At 42.8% G+C, this 25,681-nt stretch overlaps 2 protein-coding genes across 4 annotated transcripts in view; both read left to right on the top strand.

Moving 5' to 3' along the window:
• Nucleotides 1–3,727: 3,727 nt before the first annotated feature.
• Nucleotides 3,728–13,351, top strand: ZCCHC10 (zinc finger CCHC-type containing 10). 2 transcript variants are annotated; one of them, XM_029583676.1, is made up of 4 exons: nt 3,728–4,039; nt 5,943–6,104; nt 10,479–10,520; nt 11,570–13,351. In XM_029583676.1, exons 1-4 carry the CDS (start codon nt 3,846–3,848, stop codon nt 11,841–11,843), a joined length of 672 nt encoding a protein of 223 aa, XP_029439536.1. In that variant the 5' UTR covers nt 3,728–3,845; the 3' UTR covers nt 11,844–13,351. The 2 variants fall into 2 exon arrangements, with proteins under 2 accessions (XP_029439536.1, XP_029439537.1); XM_029583677.1 differs by lacking the exon at nt 3,728–4,039 and adding an exon at nt 4,113–4,316.
• A 5,884-nt stretch (nt 13,352–19,235) lies between these two features.
• The window catches only part of AFF4 (AF4/FMR2 family member 4), a 77,450-nt gene continuing 71,004 nt past the window's right edge, over nt 19,236–25,681 (top strand). For both annotated transcript variants that reach the window (XM_029583257.1, XM_029583256.1), the window contains exon 1: nt 19,236–19,369. The gene's annotated coding sequence lies outside the window, so the exon portion shown is untranslated. The remainder of the gene's footprint in view (nt 19,370–25,681) is intronic.

Below are 25,681 nucleotides of genomic sequence, written 5' to 3'. Positions count from 1 at the left end.
TCACATAGGTAGAAATACGTTACATGAGCAGAGACCTAAAAATATCATAGATTATAATAGGTCAAGGGGCTCGAAACATTCAGTAGCGTCATCACATAACACGTGCTGCCATGGGAACACTACACAGATGGAGACCACACAGGAAGAGCAGGAATGTCAGGTTGCAGCTCAGATGAAGTCAAATGGCATAATCATCACATACTGATGTACTGCATGAGCTAAGCACAGCTGTGCATCTGGATTCTCCCGTCTAGATAAAGCCATTGTGCACTGACTTCACATTGCTAGCACAGTGCTAGAGAGCTGGTGCAATCCTCTTATTTTACAGTATATCCTTTCAGGAAGTACATACTGGGCCTCATCTGTGCACGGGCGTGGGGGAGGGGAGGCAGGGAAGGATGGATGTTAATCATGCTTGCTCTGGCACTCAATTGCCCTGTGCAATGCCAGCATGAATTTAGCACCAAATGCATTTATTGTCCAGTGCTAAATTAATGAGACGCTGGGCAAACTAACCCAGATGAAAAATTAGAAGGTTGGGGTTTTTTTTGTTTTTTTTCAATCAATGCAAAATGAAGCTGTGGAATTCCTGGCCCCTTAATCAATTTAAAGCTAAAATTTACCATGCTCCAAACATGGCACCACCAACATTTTTTTTTGTTTGTTTGTGGTCTATAGATGCATTTCTAGGAACTGTGTGACCCCCCTGGGCTATGTGAGGTCTCAATGTCCCTAGAAACTACGAGGGACTTGCTCAGAGGAAACAAAGAACCCAGTTGGTGGGTGGGAGGCTGCCAATGAAGATGAGCCTGAGCAATGCTTGGCAAGACCCTCCAAGTGTTCACAGGGTTAACCTTGAGTAAATGTTAGGGAGCAGTGCCAGGGCATTATATGACACTGTTCATCACATTTAGAACTGGACAAATGATCCTAGTCTTTAAATAGCAACTTAATCATGTATAGTATGATGCTGGGCATTCACAACATGCAATGCAACATCACGTGACATCCCTCAACTCATGTTTCTTCAACCAAATGGAGTCCATGTGCACTTCTCAAATCTCTGAAAGCTTAACAGTACAAACTGTAATTTAATACACATACATTTCCCTCTACAGACATACATAATATACAAAGGGTTAGCATGAAAAAAAGGCAAATGTATGATATTCCATTTGCAAAACTTTGTGCATGTTAGCTAAATAATGCATAAAGAACAGAAATTATTTCAAAGTTCACCACAAAAGCTATGCAACACTAGGTAATGAGCTGTATAACACTGTAAATGAGTTCATTGCCTGTCACATAGTTAATAATGCATTAAAAAGTGTGCAAATTTCAACACAGAGCCATTCTCAGAAGATCTTATACCCTTAGAGAGATGTAGTTAAGCTTTTTTTGCAATAATGATCCCATGAATGCACAAATGTTTATAGTGTAATTTTAGCTAAATACTAATTTGCATATGATTAACATGGCCCATCATTGGGTGTTAATTATCACACCTGAGGACACTGGCCTCACAATTTGAACATAGTCATAGCTAAATTAGTTTCTCAGCACATGCAATTATTGTAAGTTAACAGGAAACACACCGTCACACTACATGCACTATATCTAATCTTAACAGACATTTATATTCCACTTTTGCCCAGAAAGCCCAGGTTCAAAGCAAAGAGCATAAGAAATTGCCATACTGGGTCAAACTGAGGGTTCCTCAATCCAAGCATCCTGTTTCCAACAGTGGCCAATCCAGGTTGCAAGTACCCAAAAATTAAGTAGATGCCACGCTACTAATGCCAGAAATAGCAGTGGCTATTCCCTAAGGGTCAGGTTTTCAAAGGATTTACGCGCGTAACCACTCCTGCGCGCGAGAAGACTATTTTGCATAGGCCCGGCGACGCGCACAAACCCCGGGGCTTTGTGAAAGGGGCGTGGCGGGACCGAGGCCTCCGGCACAGCGGCCGTGCCGGGGGATCGTGTGCCGGCACTTGGCCAGCAGTACAACTTATTAAACAAAGGTTAGGGGGGCGTTTAGAGAGGGCTGGGGTGGGGGGCGGGTTAGATAGGGGAAGCAGAGGAAACGGGGAAAGCCATCGGGGCTCTCCTAGGGCTCAGCGCACGCAAGATGCACTAGTGTGCACTCCCTTGCGCGTGCCGACTCTGGATTTTATAACATGCGCACGCATCTGCGTGCGCATGTTATAAAATCAGGCGTACATTTGTGCGCGCCGGGTTGCGCGCACAAATGTACGCCCGCGCGTACCTCTTAAAATCCGGCCCTAAGTCAACTTGATTAATAGCAGTTGATGGACTTCTCTTCCAAGAACTTATCCATACCTTTTTTAAACTCAGCTACATTAACTGCACTAACCACATCCTCTGGCAACAAATTCCAGAGCTTTATTGTGCGATGATTGAAAAACAATTTTCTCCAATTAGTTTTAAATGTGCTACTTGCTAATTTCATGAAGTGCCCCCTACTATAATCTAAAAGAGTAAATAACCAATTATAAACCTCTCATGATTTTACAGACTTCTATCATATCCCCCCTCAGCCGTCTCTTCTCCAAGCTAAAAAAGCCCTAACCTCTTTAGCCTTTCCTCATAGGGGAGTCGTTCCATCCCCTTTATCATTTTGGTTGCCCTCCTCTATACCTTCTCCAGTGCAACTATATCTTTTCTGAAATGCAGTGACCAGAATTGTTACCAGTACTCAAAGTGCAGTCTCACCATGGAGCAATACAGAGGCGTTATGACATTTTTTGTTTTATTAACCATTCCCTTCCTAATAATTCCTAATATTCTGTTTGCTTTTTTGACTGCTGTAGCACACTACACCAGATTTAAAATACTGCATTATTAGTACAGAATTAAAATATGCAATAAAAAACAAAACAATAAAGCAGTATAATAAAATATCTACCCTAAATGCAGAGCATCTTACTCTTATCATATCCACCCCATTATGTTATTAGTTTGTCAGTCTGCAGTTTTAGTCTCTACCTGTGAATTCACATATCATGGACAGCCAAACCAATAACATAAGAACACTAAAAATAATATAAAAATCCAATGCTTTGTAAAGAACAGATCTGAAACTGGATTTGATTTTAGCTGCAGTAGCATGTAAGACCGGACATCAGCATCCAGGCCACCAGCAGTTCCACTCTCCCTCCCCTCCAGGCAAGAAAAAGTTAATACAAAATAAAAATATAAAAAAGTGACATTTTTATTGCACTAAATACATTTCTTGACTAGCTTTCAGGAGCTAATACTCTCTTCCTTAAGTCAGAACAGAATGAGCAAAAGATGACATTTTCCAAAAAAATACAAGTGAGTCATAAAAGGTATTCCAATATTGTGAAAAGGAAAATGTAGAGATAGGGTTGCTGGGTGATCAGAAGATGACAGTTATCATTTTATGGTTCATGAGTTAAGAAACCTAGGTCTATTCAATTGCCTTGCTTTTGCTGTTTCTCCCTCTCTGGTTAAGGAAGTTACTTTATACATCTCAGGCTGCAAAAAAGAAATTACGTAAATAGGTTTAAGTCTTCAGCTCAGATCTCCCTCAGCTTTCAAGAGGCTGAGGAAAAAAAGGGGCGGTGGGGATAATTACCTGCCAAAAGTAAACAAAGACTTTGATTGCCTCAAACTTGAACAATACAGGTCTAGCTCAAGAGCAGTGGGGCTCAAGCCCTTCAAATTATCCAGGCGCTCTAACTGCTGCACCTTTAAGGGCCGATTTAGATGGCACATGAAGCTGTTACTAGGGGTGGGGGCCTGAGCCACCCGAGGCTACGGTATTGGAGGGAGGGCTTTGCTGATGAGCTGCACCGAGCAGGATGGAAATGGAAGCAAAGCTGGGAAACGACAGGTCAAGAGGAACAAGTTCTTTTCCATGTTTCCTTTTCCTTGCCCTCCCCTACCTTCAGAGAGGGTTGGGGGGCAGATTGCAGGAGCACAGCGAGCTCAGCGTCTGCCTCTTCCTCCCACTGCCGGCAGCAGGACTCCCTCCGGCTCGGCTGATTAGCAGCAGGTAAGACCGGGCAGACCGGACCGAAGAAAACGCAACGCGTTCTGCGGGCCTCCGGTGACTGCGCCGCTGCAAGAACCCGCGACACGTGCCCGGTTCGGCTTCCTCGATTGCGCGTCGCCCAAGACGTCCAACGACGGCGGCGCGCACAGGCGGACGAGCGTAGCGCGGGGCTCGCGGGCCACGCTCGCTTTCCCAGCATGCAGCGGGTCGCTGAGCCGTTTCCGGTCAAGTCTAAGATGGCGACTCCCATGCACCGACTGATAATTCGCAGGCAAATGTAAGAGGTGATACGTCAGGGGGCTATTTTTAATAAAGGAGAGGGATTCGGTTTACGCTCGGTAACGCGGAGAAGGCGGGCAGATGAGGCTTCCATTTGTTCCAACATAATAAATCAGTGGTTTATTAACCCCCCCCCCCCCTCCTCCGACTTGGACAAGATCCGTAGGGATTTATTTATTTTTTTTTTTAGCTGTCAGCAGTTGACTAAATGTAATTATTATTATGTATTAAAGTACAAGGTTATAGCTACTGCGAGCTTTGGAGGAAGCTGTCAGACTCGGGGGAAATAATATTGTTTCATTATTCGAGACTATTTTCTCCTTTCAGACCAGTGCACCCGGGCTCCTAGAAGTCCTAAAATGCCTCCGAGGAAATCGCGGTCACCGGCAGATTCAGGCAGGGTCGGCCTAAGACTTTTTGCCCCTGAGCCCGTCCACAGCCGACTGCCGCTCCGGCAGTACCCAGTCGGTGGTTCTGGTTCTAGATTCGGGCATCGTTTGAAAAAAATGTCGAGTTCTCCTTCTGGCTTCTGTGTTTTTATCAATATATGTTCTCCTTGTAGGTTCTCAAATCAAAGTGTGTGTAACTTATACATTATAATTCCATATGCCCTGTAACTAATTTATCCTTGTTCATTAGTATATTACAATCCACTTAAAACAGGTGTTCTGGCAATAGGTGGAATATAAATTACCGTAAATACATCTTCTTATGGCCCGATTTTCATGGCATTGTGCTGCTCTGTTTTGATCGTTTCCCGAATAGCTTCATTCCAGGTACAGTTGCTGTTTTGTTTTTCAGGGCATTGACAGAATTGGTTGCCCTTGAAGAAGTAATTATGAACAGGTGTAGTTTCAGAACTGAGAATATTTTAGTGAATCTTTTAAGTATCAGGGTGTTTCTCATTTTAGCAAATTATTTCCTTTTAGGCTGAATCTATTTACCTTTTAGAATTAATTTTGCAAAAACAAAAGGGAATGATCTAGCTCCTTTTGTTCTTTTTCAGTCCTGCAGTAATGAAAATGAATCCTAATATGAGTTTCCTCAGGCACTTTCAGGTAGCATAGTAAAAACCATGTAGTTTGTGTTAAACTTGTATTTATATATACTTTTTTTTATCATAATTGTGATTGGATAGTGATATACAGTGCATCTAGTGAAATATGTATATTTTGTATAACCAGTCTGAATATCAATGTGTTATTTTTAGTATTGATATAAACCATGCTTCTTAATATACAGTCAGAAATAATATACAAGTCTTATTTAAAATTACTACCATAAAGCTATACTTAGTGTGTATAGGTTCCACATTTTTCTATGTAATCAGAGAAAAAGTGGCTGCAGCCTATGGAGTTGAACCAGTTATTGATTGGTTAACATGGTTAGAGTAGCGGGCTATGAATCAGGGAAACCAGGGTTCAAATCCCACTGCTACTCCTTGTGACCTTGGGCAAGTAACTTTATCCTCTGTTGCCCTAGGTACAAACAGATTGTGAGCCCCCCTGGGACAGGGAAATACCTACAGTACCTGAATGTAATCCACTTTGAAGTGCTGAAAAGCAGAATTTAAATAAATAATAATGCCTGAACCTTTTCACTTTAAAGTTTCTGTTTTTGGTAGGGAAGCAAATAAGCAGCATACAAGATGTCAAAAGTGTCTGGAATTTGGACACTGGACCTATGAGTGTACAGGAAAAAGAAAATACCTGCACAGGCCTTCAAGGACAACAGAATTGAAGAAAACATTAAAAGAAAACGAAACCAGGTTAATGTTGCAACAAAGGTAAGGCAGGTGAAATGACAGGAGTGGAGAAATGAAACCAATACAAAGGTGCCCTTTTCTGCTATCAATGGAATGGAGGAGTAGTCTAGTGGTTAGAGTAATGAGTTTAAACCAGAGAAGCCAGGGTTGAAATCCCACTTGGATACTGCAGGCAAATTACTACCTCTCTCTGAACAAAAGAAAGACTCAACTTTTTTTTAATCCAGAAAGAGTGCTGACTGCAGAACTTTCAGCTGCTGGTGGTGAGTTGGACTTGCTGGGAAAGAAAGCTTAAAATCTTTAAAAGAAACCCAAAACCCATCATTATTAGTTTCAAGCTATTACTGGCTGTGCATGAGGTATTTTAGATTTTAATGCTAGTATTTGCAAGGAACCACATATAAATCTCACCACAAATAGCTGGTCCACACAAACAAATAACTGTTTGAATGACGCATACAGCACAGGGTAGGCACTTATAATATGTGCTTAACATTCATCTCAAGTGAACAACTTTCTACCTAAGAATTTCTTTGAAGATATTTTTATAGTGTGAATGCCTGTGTGATCTGCACATTCCCTGAAGAAGGAAGGAAACTGGCCTTCTGAAACATTGCAATGTCAGGTTAAGACACTTTTTTCATAAAACATGGTTATCAGGCACACGGGTTTTCATCCTGTAGGAGATTCCCAGCATCTCCAGCAGTCAGATAAGAGCAGCTTTTTCAACCTTTAAAGCATTTGTGGAATTTTTAATGCAATACTATAAAAATATCTTCAAGAAAATTCTTAGGTAGAAAGTTGTACACTTGAGATGAATGGCTGATGATTACATAATGTTAAGCACAATATTGGGAGTTTGAAGCACATATTATGAGTGCCTACTCCATGCTGTATGATAGCCATTCAAACAGTTATTTGTTCGTGTCTATCCACTATTTGTGGTGAGTGAGATTTATATGTTGTGAATTGTCGATTCTTATACTATTGGGTTATTTTTGATTTAATATTTGCAAGTAAGACTTGTGTATGTTTAGGGTGAATAGACTTTGGATTGACTTTTTTTGAGTTAGTGAAGGTTAGCATTTGTAAGCATAAGAATTGTGAGTTTGCAAAGTTTATGTTGCTCAGGCCTTCATTGTGTTGAGCGAACAAGAAATTTTATTAAATATAAAATGTACTTGATTTGAAAAGGTGATAGTACTGACTTCTGGGCAAGGAGTCACTAGTTTGATTTCTACCCACACCCACTCACTTTTTTTTGTTATCAATATAACAACCCCGCCCCCTAGGTAGAAGGAAAATCTTCAAAAGAAGAGTCAGTTAGTGGTTCAGAATAACATACAATGAACCCTGATATTAATGATTGATTCATTTTAGTGTTGCTGCTGGTCATTCACAAAGTAACATAAGTCACCTAGTTATCCATTTAAAAACCTTAGATTTAAGATGCCAAATAAATAATAAGGTATATCTCTCAATTTAAGAATTGAGAGAGATACTTGCCCCTTAATCAGCTTTTAAAACTTTAGCAACTCAATAAAATTAAAATGCAGATAGAAGACCAGCAACGAGTCAGTGGAGAGGCGGTATTATATGTAAAAGATGGCAGAGCGTCAAGCAGGAAACAAAATGCACTGTAGAATCTTTATGGATAGAAACTCCATGGGTGACAAGAGTATAGCAGTGGATTATACTACCAGCCAGACTGTGAAATGCTAGCTGAAATTTAAAAAAAGCAAATACATTTGGTAACAATAATAATGGGAGATTTCAATTACCTCGGTATTGACTGGATCAGTCTCTCATCGGAACATGTTTAATGATGGAGGTTCCAAGCAACTAAAACAAATATCCATGACATAATAAGATATAATAGATTAGATTGACAAACTGAATGGCATCCACCCCAGAGTTCTAAAAGAACTAAAACATGAAATTGCTAACCTGTTACTAGTAATCTGTAACTTATCATTTAAAACATCCATGGCTGGTGAAGACTGGAAGGTGGTCATTGTGATACTGATTTTTAAAAAGGGCTCCAGGGTGATCTGGAAAGCTATAGATCAGTGAACCTGACTTTAGTGCCAGGATAAATGGTAGAAACCATTCTTTAAAACAAAATCACTGGCTGTATAGATAGACATGGCTTAATTGAGAAGAATCAACATGGTTTTAGCAAGGGGAAATCTTGTCTTACCAATCTTTTAGAATTTTTTTAACACATTTAGATAAAGGTGAGCTGGCTGATGTAGCTTACTTGGATTTTCAGAAAACATTTTATGAATATTAAGCTGTGAGCTGTGCTAGATTTGCGGACTACATATTGTATTAAATATAGTCCTTCATGAGATACTCCTCAGTAAATTACCAAAATTATGGGGATAGGAGACAGTGTTCTATTGTGGATTGGTTAAAAGGCCAGAAACAGAGGGTAGGACTAAATGGTTAGTTCTTCAAATGGAGAGAGGCCATTTATGGAATCACTTCTGGGACCTGTATGTTTAACACATTTATAAATGATCTGGAAAAGAGAATGAATAATGAGATGATCCAAAACATTATTCAAAATTGTTAAAACAGCAGTGGATTGCAAGGAACTGCAGAAGAACCTTGTGAGTCTAGGAAACTGGGCATCAGAATGGCAGATGAAATTTAATGTGGAAAAGTGCAAAGTGATGCACAGAGAGAGAGAATCCCAATGATGGTATATGATGCTGGATTCTGTATTAGGAGTCACTAGGAAAAGAATTTTGATGTCCTTCTGGTCAATACGTTGAAATTCTCAGCTCAGTGTTTGGTGGCAGTCCAAAAAGCATATAGAATGTTAGGAATGGAGAATAAAGTAGAAAAGAATATATTGCCTCTGTATTGAGCCATGGTGCCGTTGCATGTTGAGTACTGTGTGCGGTTCTGGTCACTCTATCTCAAGAAAGATATAGCAGCAAATGTGCAGAGGAGGGTGACAAAAAAAGATAAATGGGATGGAACATCTCTCCTATGATGAGAGGCCTCGCAGGCTAGGACTCTTCAGCTTGGAAAAGAGATGGCTGAGAAGGGTACATGAAAGACATTTGTAAAATCATGAGTGGGGTGAAACGGGTAAATAAAAGCTGGTTATTTACCCCTTTAAATAATACTAAAGCAAGGGGACACTCCATGAAACTAACAACCAATGCTTTTTCATTCGGTGCACTATCAAGCTGAGGAATCTGCTGCCAGAGGGACGTTATGAAGGCGACGAGCATAGCTTGGGTTAAAAGAGGCTTAGGCAAGATCCCTGAGGGAAAAGTCCATAACAAGTTATTAGCCAGATAGACTAAAGAAAGCTATTGCTATCCCTGGGCATGGGAAACGTGAATTAAATCTATTTTCTGGGATTTGTCAGGTACATGCGACCTGGATTGGCCACTGTCTGAGATAGGAGGTTGGGCAGGATGGACCTTAGTCTGACCCAGCACGGCAATTCTTAGTTCTTATCCAGTGTCTGGGCACAAGGTGTGGCATGCAGTATTATTTTTTTGCTGTTTCTTGAGAACAAAATACAAAAACTGACATGCTTATTCCTGCAAAGAAGTGTATTTAGGTCTGGGTCCTGCCTTTGCCACTGGCAAGTAACAAGTGATTGGAGGAAGTTTGTAAGAAACAGGGTGCATGTATAATGGTCTTTATCCTTTTTCAGTTTGTAGCAAACATGATTTAAGGATGCCCTGTGCCTAGCATGTTCTCTTACTAGACATAGGAAGAACACTGTAGGTGCAGAGGACAAGAGAAATGCATTGAACTCTTTCATCTATATGTGTTTGTCCAGGCATTTATTAAAAAATGTTATATTTGGATCGTTCCTCACTTTTTTTCCTTTAGCGGTACACTTGATGCAAAATAGTGAATGCAGGGCTGAAAAATAAAAATAAAATCAGCAGTAATGCAAACCTTCAAAAGAAAATCTCAGCAGGGAATACATTTGCAGCTAAATGTTTTGAGCATTTTTCAAAGTCAATTTTAACACAAGTGGGAAAAGAAGAATTACTGCTGTTTTAAGATCTTGGTGGCAAAGCTTTTGCAACAATTTCTGGGTTGATAAACATTACGGCTATAGTACAAACCGACAAAGTATATTCCTCTGCCAGATGTTAGTTTCATGAGCCAGGTGGTGGTTATTTATTTTATTTAGTTTTATATTTTGACTGGAGTACACTAGACTTGATTCTTTAAACACAGAAGTTTAGGACGCATGTTTTCCAGGTTAGAAAATTCTTCAGGATCCTTGTATAAGGCCTGTTATTCTAACTAAGATCTATTGTATACCCAACTAAGATTTCTATCGATAACACAGATTGCACAGATTTCTATGTAGTCATTGAATGTCCTTTTTTTTTTTTTAATATTTACTAGTATTGCTGAAAGTACTGTGGAAAGGAAGACAAAGAAGAAAAGGTATGTGGGGCGAGGGAGCTCGAATTGCTGCTGCATCAGCTTGATTCATTGCCTATTGTAAACATTAAAGACATTTATAGAGATGTGAAAAGGAAAACCCATTCATTGAAATAGTTCTCTGGAACGTGGTTCATGTGAACCCTAAGTCTGCTGTACAGTGACAGGCTGCTCTGATCAATGATCTCTCTTAATTGTTTTCTGGGCCGTGTGTGCAAAAAAAACTTCCAGTGGACAATTTTGTGCAGAGTGTTCTTTGAAAAGCCGCTGTGTTTTGCTTATTTCATGACCTGTGTACGAGCACCCAGCTTACAGGGAATGTTGACTGTAATCACAGCATCCCCCGGCTGGCTTGGGATGCTGAAGCTTTGCCTGGGAACCTAATCCAGCTCTTCTGCATAGCAATACCCAGCAACTGCCATTGAACCACAGGGCTGGCACACATTAAAACTGTTTTTTTTTTATGGTTGGTCCATGTTCTTGGATAAAATTTGAGGAAAAGTGTGCTAAACCTCCAAAAATCAAGTGATGCTAATGGAGTGGGGAGGGCACAAGGTCCCCAGCTTCACCTTTGCCTTTCTGGAGTACTTTTCCGTTGTTAGGTTAGTTGGGAAAGGAGGCTTAGGATGAGCTTAAACTGAATTGTCAGCATGAAACTAAGGGGCCTGTTTTCACAATTACCAAAGGTTTCCCCCCACCTCCTCTTTCCCTCTGGAGTCTGGCCATTGTGGCAGTGGCCCTTGGTAAGAGGCCATGGATTTTGGCTTCCTCTGGAACCTCCTTTGTATACACTGAACCGTATAATCATCATATGATGCCTGTGATCCACTGGGGCCGGAGCCATGCCTATGGAGGAAACCTAGGTTTTCTGCATGGCACCACACAGCTCAGCCATTGCTCCAGCCCAAAACCTCTTTCATGGAATTGCTTTGAATCTGTGCATGAGTTTTTTTGTTTTTATATACAAATTAATTGATTCACTAGTGTTAAATATAAGAAAACAAGTTTCTTTTTCTCGCGCTTATCCACTTGATCTGTCTGCTCTTTGACAGGTCCAAGAGCGTGACCAGCTCCAGCAGTGACAGCAGCAGCAGCAGCAGTGCCAGCTCGGGCAGCGAATCTTCATCAGAGAGCGAGAATTCCTCTAGCTCGTCCTCGTCCGAGGACAGCGAGAGCGATGAAGACGACTCCTCTACCTCTTCATCCTCACCCTCCTCGAGTAGCTCTTCCTCTTCATCAGACTTGGATTCAGATTCGAGCTCCTCCAGCACCAGTAGTGACAGCAGCTCGGAGGACGAGCCGCCAAAGAAACGGAAGAAGAAATAAAAAAAAATATATATATATTTTTTTTTTTCAAATTCGGTCTGAAAACTACAGGGCTAGAAAATATGGATGGATTCTGCAGGAGGATCTGCAAACTTAAAGCAAAAAGGTTACCTGTTAAAAACACCTAGATGGTTTGCACAATTACAAGAATGTGTGTATAAGTTTAACAGTGGCAAACATGACTGGTTATGAGTTTATATTAAAATTAAACTTTCATTTAGTTAAAAAAGAAAAAGTTAAAACGTGGCATTTAACTTTCATGTGGTTCTGCGCTGAAACTCAGCAATGCCAGCGGTGTTATACAAACTGTTTCTTTTTAAAAAAATTGTGTTGTATGTTGGATACTGAAACAGCATTTATAATTTTTGTTTCCTTTTACTGGGGAAACTGGTGTTTCTGATTACTGCTTGCTCCATATTACTGACCTACTGTTACCGTCGCAGGGCTGTATTACTCAGGCTACCTGTAGCAGTTGTTGACCTTTTAATTGCTGAAATGTACTATTTCATTTGTAGTTTCCATCTCTTGAGCCTGAGAATTTCAGTTTAAGTTTTAAATGCCATTGGATGTAGTTTTATGGTTAGCTTGGATGTAAATATGCTATTTGTATAGTGCAGAGTTTAATCTTTTAAGATGTTCCTTTTTGGTTTTTGCTTCCTGCTGCCCTTGTGATATTTGTCACATACAGATTCATCCTGTGTGTGGAGATGAGATGGGAAAAGGGAGAACCCGAGAATAGTATTGCATGAGTTTTAGCTCCTGGCCTTTGCGTGCATTCAGTATTTCATTAGACAGGGAGAGCCAAAAAAAAAACCAAACATTGGGATCAAAATGTCATCATTTTGCCTTGCACACACAATCGATGTGCCCATGAGCTTAGAATGCTACAGCAGAGGAGACAGAAACACAAGACACACAAGTTGATCTGGAAAATATTCATTTTGTTCTTTGTTTAAAGCTATGAGCTTTGTTGCAGCCTACTTCCAAAAATAAAATTGCTCGGCAGAAGGATACTTTTTCCATTTGTAGGAGACGCGGATGGTTGGAGTTTGAGCACCTTACCACGCGAGCTTGGTCCTGTTTCTGCCGCGGTTGTGTGGGAACTTAATCCCACTTTTGGGATTCAAATCTAGCACAGGAAAGAGCTAACCTAAAATCTGAACTAAAGTGCTGGGCAAGTTTTGCTTTTGTGAGGAGCTGAAAACATGTGGCAGTACCATGTGAATTCTGTAGTACAAACTCCTCTTAACTTTCTTATTGCCTGTATTCAGAGGAAACCAGATTTAGAAAAAAAATATCCAGACTTAAGCTGAATGAAGTAAACATTTTAAAACCAATTAATGTTAAGCTATTTTTTATATTTTTATGAAAATGTAATGTGTAGAATTACTTTTGAATACAACCTATACTCCTAAATGTGTAAAGAGATGTATGTGGAAAATGAAAAGTCTATATATCCATTTTTATGTTTTACATAGGTCTGCAAATAAACAGAATATTGTCTCAAGTGCCTGCTTCCAAGAACAGTTTCCATATTCAGAGTGGATCAGAAACGTTCCTGTATTTTACCTGTATACGTAGCATTTTCCCGTAGGTGCTACGTTTCGTCTCTTGTATCCCAGATGCAGTTATAATTACTGGGCTATAGGGGACGGATGTGCAGGAGATTGCAGCTAAATGCCTGCTTGTTTTTCCTTTCTGGTGGGATCCTAGCAGTTACCATTTTTGCTAAGCAGTCCACTCTCCATCTTTTGCCCTGCGTCTCACAGTCTGACACTGCTAGAACCCCCCCCCCCCCCCCCCGCGTCATTGCCCCCACTTCCCTCTGCTTCTCAAAGGGGTCGGAGGAGCAGAAGCCGCGTGTGCCCAGCAGCATCCAGGGCACTAGTGGGTATTTCCACTGACTACAGGATGGAAGAGGAGAGAAGTACAAAAAGATGTAACATCAAGTTTGGGAGTAGAAGGGAGAAAGAGACATCTTTAACATGTTCTCGGCAATCTGCCCTGCTCAGACTAGTGACCCAAGAAGAGGGAGGCTCAAAGAAAATAATTCTTCACTGAAACGGTGGCAAAGGCCAATGGTGGAAAAGACTTGGAGCGTATTTGGCATCAATTAGAGGGAGGTGGTAGGGTTGGGTAAAAAAAAAAATCATGGATGGGGGAGAGGCATGGATGGGTTTTTTATTTTTTTGACCTAGCAGTTGATTTCTGCTTTTGGGTTTCCAGCTCAGTTGAAACCAGGCCTGGGATCTGGTCCGATGAGCCTTTATTTTCATCTGTAGGCACTTCCCCCCTGTTTCTATCCCTTCCTAACTCACTTAGGCCCGACACCGCAGCACCAGTCCATGGCCAGGAACTGCACCAGAGCTTCTTCCAAAACCCTGCTTTCCTGGGCTCTAGCTGTGGCCACCAAATGTCCCTCCCCAGGGGCTGTGAATGTTTCTGCTGCAGTATTCCCAGCCTCGGCTGCACATGGTTGGCTATTTATTTATTTGATTCATATTCTGCTTTTCAGGCACTTCAGAGCAGATTACGTTCAGGTACTATAGGTATTTCCCCATCCCCAGAGCACCCATTCCATATCCCATAGAATAAAATCCATTTTCTGTCTGTAGCGCTTCCATAAATGTAGCTTGGTGCTTGCCTTTCAAGTTGCTGGCTGAAGGTGCACATGTGCCCCACCCGTGCTGGCGTGGATGGTTTGCTTACGCATTGGCCACAGGCATCCTCTCCGCACACTCCTAGAAGCGCCTTTCCTCACACTAACTGTCCTCCTCTGCCCGGCTGCGGGAATGTGGTGGCTCCAGGGTAGTGAGATAGGTTGGCGGCCTCGAGAGGCTGCTTGCTTGGAGGGGGACAGGCAGCCAGGTTGGTAAGGTTGCGGAGATGGGCGAGCCGTGGTTGAACCTTTAAATCCCATCCTTGGTGATGGGCCTTTGATCCAGTATCTATCTTTATCTCTCGCTCTCTACATAAGAGATTTCTGTTTATAACTTCTCAAAGTAAAACCTGCAAAGACACAAAGCTCTCAACACTACTGTGGCCCTGTGCCTGAGATGGGTCAGATTGTAAAGCCGGGATTGGTATAACATATCCAGCCCTTCAGTCTGAAGAGGGATGTGCCTGTCCAGTCCGGGGCTGAGTGTGTTCATGCAGGAAATTCTCATTTTCCTTCATTTGGGGAAGGTGTTTTGTTTTAGTGCATGCTCTTGGAAAGTAAACTTACTCAAAGAAACCTGACAAAATTAAAGCAAAGGCCTCTCCAGCCAAGGTTTTGCACGTCAACCCTCCAGTTTCTCCTCGCACCACATATTCCATACTGGATCCAGTCACTCCTGCCCCATCGGTGCTGCATTTCATAGCAGGTTGTTTCTTGGGGTCTCGCTGAACATTTATTTTCTTTCTCAATTCCTATCTGTGTGCTTTCATTGAAACCAAATTTCCCCTTTCATTTAAAACAAAACTAAATGGTTTGTTTTTGTTTCATTTTCAAAATATGGCAGCCCTGTGGGTGGGGATGAATAGGGGTGAGCATCCTCGACCCCTCACTTGTCAGCTTGGGGGTGAAGTCACGCACATGACCTCCTCCAATTGCTGTGGCTATTCCAAAGCCGCCTTTCCTGGTGCTCCTTGGCTATTTTGGCACATCCCCTCTCCATATATCTCTTTTGGCCTCAGCTCTTAATTGTCCTAAAATGTTATCACTTCATCATCATTCTGCAATGAATGCAGGCCTAAGTTTGTAAGGAGCGACAGCAGGATTTGAACCCTGATCTCTTGATTCATAGCCTGCTCCTCTAACCACTGGGCTACCCCTCCACTCCCACATGTTGCCTGGGACATCCCTACTGCAGTATCTTCTAGAAGCAGGAATATCCTGGATTCCTTGCAAGAATTGTTCTGTCAATTGGTAACAGTAAAGGAGAAAAAGTTAGCATTCATAAACTACAAGAAGAAGACTGGCAACAATATCTGGATAAACTAAGAGAAGCTGGGAAACTAAGAGAAGCTGGCAAAAATTAAAATAGAATTAAAAATAGCAAATACAAGACTTTTTTTTAGATATGTTTATGATAGAAGGAAGTGCAAAAGTGGCATTGTGAGCCTCAAAGGTGGTCTCACGGTAGATCTGATATAGGCAGGTAACAAATGTTTTTAAAAAAATAAATGTAGAGATTGATGAGGAAAAAGTAAAATTGCTTAACAAATATTTCTGTTCAGTGTTCACGGTGAAAGGGCCTGGAGCAGGACCACATAAAACAAACACAAATAAGAACAGAAGTGAGGTAAACCTCAATCAATTTTCAGAACAGTGTGTTTGTGAGGAGCCAACTCAACTGAAAGTAGAAAAGTCAATGGGGCCAGATGGAATACATCCAAGGGCACTAAGGGAATTTAGAGATGTCCTAGCAGCTCCTTCAATGCTGGAATAGTTCTGAAGGACTGGAGACAGGCAGATGTGGTTCCTATTTATAAAAGTGGAAGTAAGGAGGACGCTGGGTACTACAGGCCGGTTAGTCTGACCTCTGTGGTGAGCAAACTAATGGAATTGCTGCTAAAACAGAGGAGAGCGCACTTTCTAGAAGGCAATGGATTGCAAGACCCAAGGCAGCAGGGTTTTACCAGAGATAAATCTTGTCAGGTGAATCTGGTCCGTTTCTTTGATTGGGTGACCAGAGAGTTGGATCAAGGGAGAGCGCTAGATGCAGTGGTCTTGGATTTCAGCAAGGCCTTTGACACAGTTCTGCACAGAAGACTTATAAATAAATTGTGTACCCTTAATATGCATCCTAGAGTGACTGACTGGCTGAGTGGGAGGTGACAAAGGGTAGTGGTAAATGGAGTTTCCTCTGAGGAGGGGCATGTTACTAAGTGAGCCTCAGAGATTGGTCCTTGGACCAGTTCTTTTTAACAATTTTGTCAGCGACATAATGGAAGGCTTGTCGGGAAAGGTTTGTCTTTTTGCCGATGATACCAAAATCTGAAAAAGGGTGGACAGCCAGGAAGGAGTGGAAAACATGAGGAGGGATCTAGCTAAGCTCGAGGAATGGTCAAAGGTCTGGCAGCTAAGATTTAATGATAAAAAATGCAGGGTACTGCATTTAGGATGCAAAAACCGAAGGGGAAGGTACAGCATTGGAGGTAAAATTCTTCTGAGCACAAAGGAAGGGAGAGATCTGGGGATAATTGTGTCTGATGATCTTAAGGTGGCCAAACAGGTGGATAAAGTGATGGTAAAAGCCAGAACGATGCAAGGCTGCAAAAGGCTAGGAAAAGGGAGGCGAGATTGCTAATCCCTGCGTAGGTCCCTGGTGAGACCTCACTTGGAATATTGTGTACAGTTCTGGAGCCCGTGCCTTCAAAACGATATAAACAGGATGGAGTCGGTCCAGAGGGTGAGTACTAAAATGGGCAGTGGTCTTCATTCTAAAGCATATGGGAACAAACCTAAAGATCTAAACATGTTCATCCTAGAGGAAAGGCGAGATGGGGAAATATAATAGAGACATTCAAATATCTCAAAGTTTCCATGCACAGGAGGTGAGCTTTTTTTCAATGAAAAGGAGGCTCTAGAATGAGGGATCATAGAAACATCGAAACATAGAAATGACGGCAGAAGACCAAATGATCCATCCAGTCTGCCCAGCAAGGTTTTACACTTTTTTTTCCCATACTTTTCTGTTACTCTTGTCCCTTTAAATAATTTTTTTGGTTCTATTTTCCTTCCACCCCCGCCATCTAGATAGCAGTGTTGGAGCTGCATCTAAGTGAAGTATCCAGCTAATTGGTTTGGGGTAGTAACCGCCGTAATAAGCAAGCTTGAAAGGGGGTAGACTCAAGAGTAATCTTAGGAAATATTTCTTTACAGAAAGGGTGGTGGATATGTAGAGCAGCCTCCTCGTGGAGGTGGTGGAGACAAGGACAGTATCTGAAGTCAAGAAAGCATGGGACAAATACAGGGGATCTCAAAGGAAGTGATGGGAATTATAATGGTAAATGAATTGGTCGGATGGGCAGACTGGATGGGTCATATGGTCTTTTTCTGCCGTAGTGTTTCTATTCATTAGATATTTATCTACTGTATATAAAATTAATTTTGTACTTCTGCTCTCTTGCTTTTTAATTTTTATCAAGCAGTTAAAATAGTTTTTTGTTTGTATTTATTTTGTTGTACCTTATATTACATTTAGCATTCATTGATACTGTTATATATAACATTAATTTTGTAGCTCCGCTCTCCTCACTATTTGCAGACGGTTTGCCTCTGTTCTCTTTGGGGTAGATTTTCAAAGAAGTGCGCAGGTGTACACGTGCGCGCGCTACCTGGCACGCACACACGGATGCCCGATTTTATAACATGCACGTGCAGGTGTGCGCATGTTATAAAATCAGGGGTTGGTGCACGCGGCCTTCACCCATTCCCTTCCCCTAACCTATTCCCCCCCCAGCCTTATCCTAAACCCCCCCCCCCCCCCAAAAAAAAATTTGATTTTACCTTCTGCGCCTGCCTCCGGGCACGTGATCCCTGCCGGCACGCGATCCCCTGGCACAGCGGCAAATGGGCGCTGTGGTGGAGGCCTCTGGCCCCGTCCTGCTCCTTTTTCAAAAGCCCTGGGACTTGAACGCGTCCCGGGCCTTTATAAAATAGGCCTGGCTCGCATAGAGCTTTGAAAATCCAGCCCTTTATGTTCATTAAAAAAAACAAAAAAAACCCCAACACAATTGTTTCCTTTTTTTTTTTTTTTCAGGGATCCAAGTAATGGATTCTCTTCCTCTTAGATTTTACATTCAATTCTGTGGTGTGTGTCATGTACTACAGTGGCGGATCACCATGGCCTATAGCCAGGGTGGGTTCTTCCATTAGGCAAACTAAGCAGTCGCCTAGGGGCATCACAATTTGGGGGGCGGCTAAATCATGCCAGCCCTAGACACAGAAGGGCGCTGTATCAGATCTAATAATAAGGGCGCACTGTGCTGGAGCCATGGCCCCTGCTAGGAGGGCGTGCATGAGCGCAGCTCTCTGCACCCTGCCCAGCTCCATCATGAGCCCTCGTGCTTCAGCGAGGGTGGGCACCGTGCGGGCAGGATGAAAGCTTCTTTTAGGCCTTGACACGTCCACCTCGTCACCCCCCCCCCCGACGATTTTAATGACTCCTTTTTGTATGGTTGTGTTTACCCTTCCTTTGGGGGGTTATTACCGCCCGGCCTCCCTCCGCGCACTCCCCCGGCCCGCCGCCTGGGGGCGCGCCGAAGCCGCCAGCCGCCCTCCTCCGTCGGCGGCCGTCTCTCCGTCACGTGACGGGCAAGCCTCGGCCCTGGTGGGCGGGCGCATCCGGCGGCGGGTCACGTGAGCGGCGGGCGGCCCTGGAGCGCTACGCTGAGGTAGGGAGGGGGGAGGGGACTGAGGAGCCGCCGCCGCCGCCGTCGGAAAGGGGGAGGGCCGGGGTTCTCGCAGCCTGCCCTGCGCCTCCCGGACGGAGCGAGCCCCGCCGCCGGCTCGGACAAAGGGGCCGGCTGGGCCGCAGGTGAGGGGGAAGGCCTCCCCGGGCCGCATTGTTTCGTGCTGATGCGCTCAGCGGAGCCCGGCGCTCGCCCGGCTGCGGCGCTCGCGCGGCTGTTTCTCGTCCTCTCCCAGTGGAAGTTCCCGGGCCCGGCGGATCCTTTGCTGGGTGATGACAGGGAGGGAGGCTCGGCCGGGGCTGGGAGGGTCCCCCCCCCTCCTCCTCTGACATCGGCTCCTTTTAAAGTGAAGGGGCTGAGTCAGCCTTGCTCGGGCTCGGCTCGGCTCGGCTCCTTCCCCGGTTTCGCCTCTTGCACCTCGGGCCTGCTGGACTTCAGCTGCGGAGAGTAATTGACGTCAGTGCTTTGTTCCTTCATTTTTCTGGGTTTGGGGGCACTGAGCAGGTCTGGGGCGCACTTCAGATTGGACTTTTTTGGAAATGTGCGTTTATGGACCGACGAGGCCTTCAGCTCAGCTGACAAGGAAACGCATCGGGGTTTGCCCCCGGAGCTGATTGCATAACTGTTTTCCTTGGAGCAGAGGAACTGAAGTTGTTTTGGTCTTGATTTTCTTTTTTTGGGGGGTGGGGAGATACGTTTTGTTCATAATCTCCTTTTTCTGATCATTTCTGCTGAAAGTAATTTGTTTCTATTCCATCCTCTCCTCCCCCCTCAAGATAATCAGTAGAGGCTTGTGTGTTATTTTTAATCGGATATACCCGGCTAAATGATGATGTTTTGAAGGTGAAACCTTCCCCCTTTTGGCAACTCCCCACTTTGCAGTTTTAGTGTTTAATTTTACTGACAAGGACTAGTTTCACCCAACTATCGGAGGGCAAGTGCAAGTTCTGTTCAACTTTGTATGTACTGTAATTTTAGTACTGAACTGGGAGGGAGCTAAACTCAGTCCTAAGTCCCACATCACTGCCAAAAATGGTCAATGATGCGTTAAAGTAAAACAGTTTAAGTCCTCTCTGCAGGAAAGTTCCAGTTGGGATATTACTTTACATAAACCAGTCAGTGTGTCATGTGGCAAGCAGGCAAGACTGTCAGGAAAGGTAAAAAGGCTTGATCTTAAAAGTATGTCTCCTTTTGTGTGTAAGTGCATGGTGAAATGCCTCCTTTCAGCTTGCTGTTCAGTGATTTGTGTGTGCCGAGATATTTTTACATAAGTGTAAAAACCTGAGACTACTTTTTGAAATGTCTGTTTTGACAAAATGAGGCCACTGGTTTACTGCATTTCGCTGTGGTCTTTAACGGTTTGTTACTGTGCTGACCTGATCTTAAAAGAGCCAAATTTGAGGTCCCCTTTATTCTTAGCCAATAAGGATTCGTTCTGTTTTGTTGAATCATCATTTGGAATATGTGAGGATGCCTCATTTAGACCTATGTGACTTTCAGGACTGAGGATGAGCCTTGTGTATATGTCAGATAGCACAGAGGCTGCTGTTGAACTAGTTCAGGGGTTGCCAACTCTGGGGCTTGAGAGCCACAAACAGGCCTGGTTTTTAGGATATCCATAATAAATATGCATGAGATTGGAGGGAGGGCATGCACATCTCTCTCATACATATTCATTGTGGCTATCCTTAAAACCAGGCCTGTTTGTGGCGCTCAAAGACTGGGGTTGGCCACCACTGAACTAGTACATGACAAATAGGTTATAAAATCAGTTTTAAGATAGAATAGAATATGTCTTGAACTGTTATAGGAATCCTCATGGATATTTGTGTACATTGCTTGTACTGCAATAAACGTGCAATGGGCATACAAATGATCACAAAAAGATGGTGTATCAAATGTACATTTAGTACTTTTTTTTTTTTTTTGTTGGGGTGCATAGAAATTGTCAAATGCTTAAAACTGTATTCATGCCCTTATAAATTGACATTTTATTTTTGATCTCTTACATGGCTTATTGAAAGTTTGGTTTAAATGAGGTTTTTCTGTTTATTGTGCATTGCTTGTACTATTATATGAAAACCAGACAGTTTTAGTAAGTCTTAAATTAAAATGCTGACTCAGTCTTCTCAATTGAAGAGGATTGAAATTAAACTCCAGGGCTGTGGGTGAAATGAGCAGTGGCCTCATAGGACTTGGCTGTAACACTCCTTTGGGCTTCTTTACCAATCTTCTATCCAGTCTCCATGAAATCTGTGGTAATACCTGTCAGGACGTGTTTCTGTGCAGTTACACTTTAGCAACACTTGGTGAGTTTAAGAAGCTGCAGAGGAAATCTGGGTGTTTTCTTGTTTCAGTCTTGTTAATTTGAGAGGTTTAATGGCCTTAAGCTATGGGCGTACAATGACTTGTGTATGAACATATGCATCAAGAGTTGTTCCTGTTGAAAGGTGACTTAGTTTACAATGCTTTCTTCCTTTTAGAATAATGTAAATAGAGTGAGGCGGGCCTATAAGATAGGGATGGATGATACATTTGTATACATTTACACAAAATCCTTAGTGCCTTTCACTTTCTCCTGCCTTTTGTTTTGTAAATGACTGTTATACCAAGGTTTATTACATTTTATAATCTAATTAAAAAAAAACAACAACAAATCTTAATGACAAAATGGATGCTGACATTTTGCAAAGGAAATCAACCTGCCTCATAATAAAAAAAAAAAAAAAAGCTTCCATCAGAGAGAATGAGAAACCAGACTGATTAGATAGCACTTTCCTGCCAGATCATCTACTTTGGGTCAGTAGTTGATTCCCAGATTTGAGCTGGAAATCTGTTGGTTCCTTGGCTTGGAATAGTCATGTTGAGGTGCTTCAGAAAAACGTTGGAACCTTTATGGTGTCTTGAGCTGAGATTGGCAGTCCTGGGAAATTGTGGTGTTGTGTGGGATATTCTCTTGGGTGGCTCTTAGTATCTAACAGTCAACTAGTCTGACCAATTTGAGGTTTACTTGAGCCTTAGATACCTTGTTCAAGCCTGTAGTTTTTTATGGATAGGGCTCTGAGCAATTTGTTTGGTTTGTATCAGTAACAGATGACCAGGAATTCCTCAAGAGCTGATGCTCTGTATTTTAAAAGAAGAGCTTATCCTTCTAGAACATAGCTTTTGCATAAAATCTTTGGCAGCTGTCTTCTGAGCTGTACCATGATGGAATTTCAATTTTAAATGAGTTAAATAAAAATATCTTTAGTGTCTTAGCCTGTGGTGCTTATTCTGCTAAGTTTCTCTAATGAAAATCCGAAAAAAAAAAAAATACAGTAAGAATCGTATACCGCCACAGATCATGTCACAGTTCCCTGTCCTCTTTGCGTATACATTTCTAAAACTTGGCCAATTCTATTTAGGATTTTAGAGTAACCAATTTAGTTAAAAATACATTTCAGAAAGTCTCAGCATTCTCTTTTTCCTAAAGAGACTGGTTTCCTTAATATCTTTCTGCATATTCAGTTGCTACAAAATGCCCCCGTTGATCATTTCCATTGCACAAAGGAAAGAAGCTCTTCCTACAAAGTCACTTAAATGCGGATCAGCCAGGGGAAGGAAATGTGAAAAGTTTATCGGCTTTTACCTTTGGCCATGTGTTCCTCCCCTTATAACTTTGAACGGTTGGACCCTTTTTCAACCAAACTTGATATGGAACTAGGTCATTGGTGAGAATGAAGGGACATTAGACTTTGTTTTCAAATTTAGGAGGTGCAGGAGGAGTGCAAAATTTGGAATTTTGCCATAGGAAATGTATTGGGACGCAAGCCAAAGCTAAATAAAATATTGATCATTCTACTTACATTATTATTATTATTTTTTAGCAGCTCTCCCCAAGTCAGTTTCTTAGCTACTAAATAATAATCTGCTTTCCCCCAACCTCCATCTTTCTTCTCCTGGACATCACCTTTTCCCTGCAAACTCTTGATAGCAATATTTGAATTTGTTAGTGTACTCGTCAACAACCGCCAAAACTAGCTTTCCAAAATGTTTTTTATTTTGCAAGCTCTAGCACAAGATGAATGAATAGCCAATAGCTAAGGTTGAAATATGATTAGTATTATTGCTTACAAATTTCAAACTTGTGCTAATTCAAAAACATTTTTTTAAATGTGGAGAGTTGTTTGTAGGCTCTGAGAGAGAGGAGAAAAATCAGGATGTGCATAGATGGTCCTGCTAACAATATCTGCTTCTGCCTTTCCAACTTTCCGGTGAGATGCTTTGTGGTACAGTGTGTGGTTTCTTGTTCTTGGGGTCCTCAACTCTACAAGATGTGACATCTTTACTGGATTAATATATTGAGTTCAAACTGATTCTAGTTATTTTCAAATTCATTGATAGATAAAGTTGTATGGGATTAGTCACTCTCCTGCATGTTTTAAATCTGTTTTTGTGTGTATTTAACTCAAGCTGCAGACTTATCATTGATTCAAAATATTGCTGTTAACATGTAGGTTTTTGACTCAAGGCCTTAGCTACTTTATTCAATAAAGAGGCAATATTGTATACAGAGTAATATACCAGTTAGTTGGCAATTAGAGGTGTCTTTATAAACCAGAGGTGTATCGATACATTTTATTCATCAGCTTCTTGGTAACTGGAGGTGTTTTATAAAACATTGATGCAGCCAATTGGTAATCTTCCATGCACTTAATTTTTTGTTATGCTTTTTTTTTTTCTTTTAAACTTTTCTTTATTTTTCTCAGAGAACAAGCAGGATGGTAGTCCTCCCATATGGGTGAAGACATCAGATGGCATCCCGATGCAGGAAAACTTATGTCAAGAGTTTCTAGAAATGTGACTAGGCACACTGATGCTTGCCCAGCATGCCCTATACCACCCGTCCACGTGGGGGCCCTTTCCAATCTCTCTCTTTCTGCGGAGCTGTAAGCCTCACAGTGTGAGTGAGCTCACTTTTGGGTGCTTTTAACCTTCTGGAAAACTTCCTTTTTCTCACGTTTTTGCAGTTTTTCTCTCGTGGTTCCATCACCGGGTCCCTCTCACTGCACCTTGTAATGTTACTAGTCAAGGTTTTCGGCAGGTCTGGTAAGTTTCCTTTCATGATCAATTCCTAGCGGTGCCTCGGTGCTCACCAGCTATCGCCGCACCATTGTTTTGGTTTGTGCCTCTTTTTGCTTCACCTCGACATGGCCACATCTTGTTTTGGGCAGTGCCCCCGGTACCTGAGGACCATGTCCATCACTGATCCACATGAGAGAGATGTGTCCTGCCTGGGGGCATCGCATGACGTCCGGGGTTGCCGCTTAATGCGCCCAGATGATCCCGAAGGGTCGTTGGCTTCGACTCGACAAGATGGAGCAGTTCTTCATGTTGAAAAAGTCTGAGCCATCGGCATCGATGGACCTGTGAGCCGCACCGATGGACACCGCGCCATGGACGTTGATGGGGCCATCGGCAGATAGGAACAAAAAAGGTAGCCGGAGGTCCTTCGAAAGATTCTTTATTAGTTGCCCGACTCTAGGCCTGAGTTTCGCCCAACAAAGGCTGCTTCAGGGGCTGGACAGACTGTAAAATGGCTAATTCTTAGTCAGCTTAATCAGTTGGATAACATCACAGGCTTCCTTGTTTGTATTTAATAAACTCAGAAGTTGATTCTATTCATAGATGTAGTCACATCGGCAGATAGGGGCACCGGAAACCAGACCACTGTCGAGAATGTGTGGTTCTTCATAATTGGCCTCAGCATCGGGGGAAGGATTGGGCTGAACATCCAGGGAAGCCGAAGAAGCATCGGCACTGCTCCCTGTCGATGCAAGGTGCAGGGCATGGGGAAGCACTGGCTCATGCCGCAATGCCCCCAAAGTGATCTCACTGAGAGGAGAGCCAGTCCTCCATCGGTGTCAGGGGTCCACGATGCCAGTCACCGATCCACCTCACAGGTCCGAAGAAGATCTGGCCACCTCTCCTTCCTCCCATCGGCAACATTTGAGGAGGAGCTGGAGCAGCGAATCCAGCTGGCGGTGGAATGGGCGCTGCAGGGCTTTGGTCATTTGGCACTGATGGCATCAGACCCAGTGCTACCCGTCCTCGTACCGCTGCTAGAGAAGCTCAGTGTGCTCATCTGTGCATTACTGACCCAGCTGACCCAGCTGGCATCAGTTCCCGGGACGGCATCAATGCCTGGCCGAAACCTCCCCCCTACCGATACGATGGTCATTGCCAGTTGTTCCAAGGAGGAAGCTCCACTTAGACCAGTAGAGATGCCGAGGCCTGCAGTCCCCTATCCAATATTACCGGTACCTGCACCTCTAGATGGAAGGCCAAGCATCTAGGGCCTCATCCCCTGTAGCCTACAGTGAGGATGAGGAACCTTATGACCACTGGGGGGGGGGGATGATGCTTCAGAATCCTCTGAGGGCTCTGACGGTCTCCTG

The sequence above is a fragment of the Rhinatrema bivittatum genome, chromosome 18, assembly GCF_901001135.1.
Source record: "Rhinatrema bivittatum chromosome 18, aRhiBiv1.1, whole genome shotgun sequence".
Classification (NCBI taxonomy): Eukaryota; Metazoa; Chordata; class Amphibia; order Gymnophiona; family Rhinatrematidae; genus Rhinatrema; species Rhinatrema bivittatum.
The sequence above is the reverse complement of the archived record's forward strand: the minus strand, read 5'-3'. Positions and strand labels throughout refer to the sequence as shown.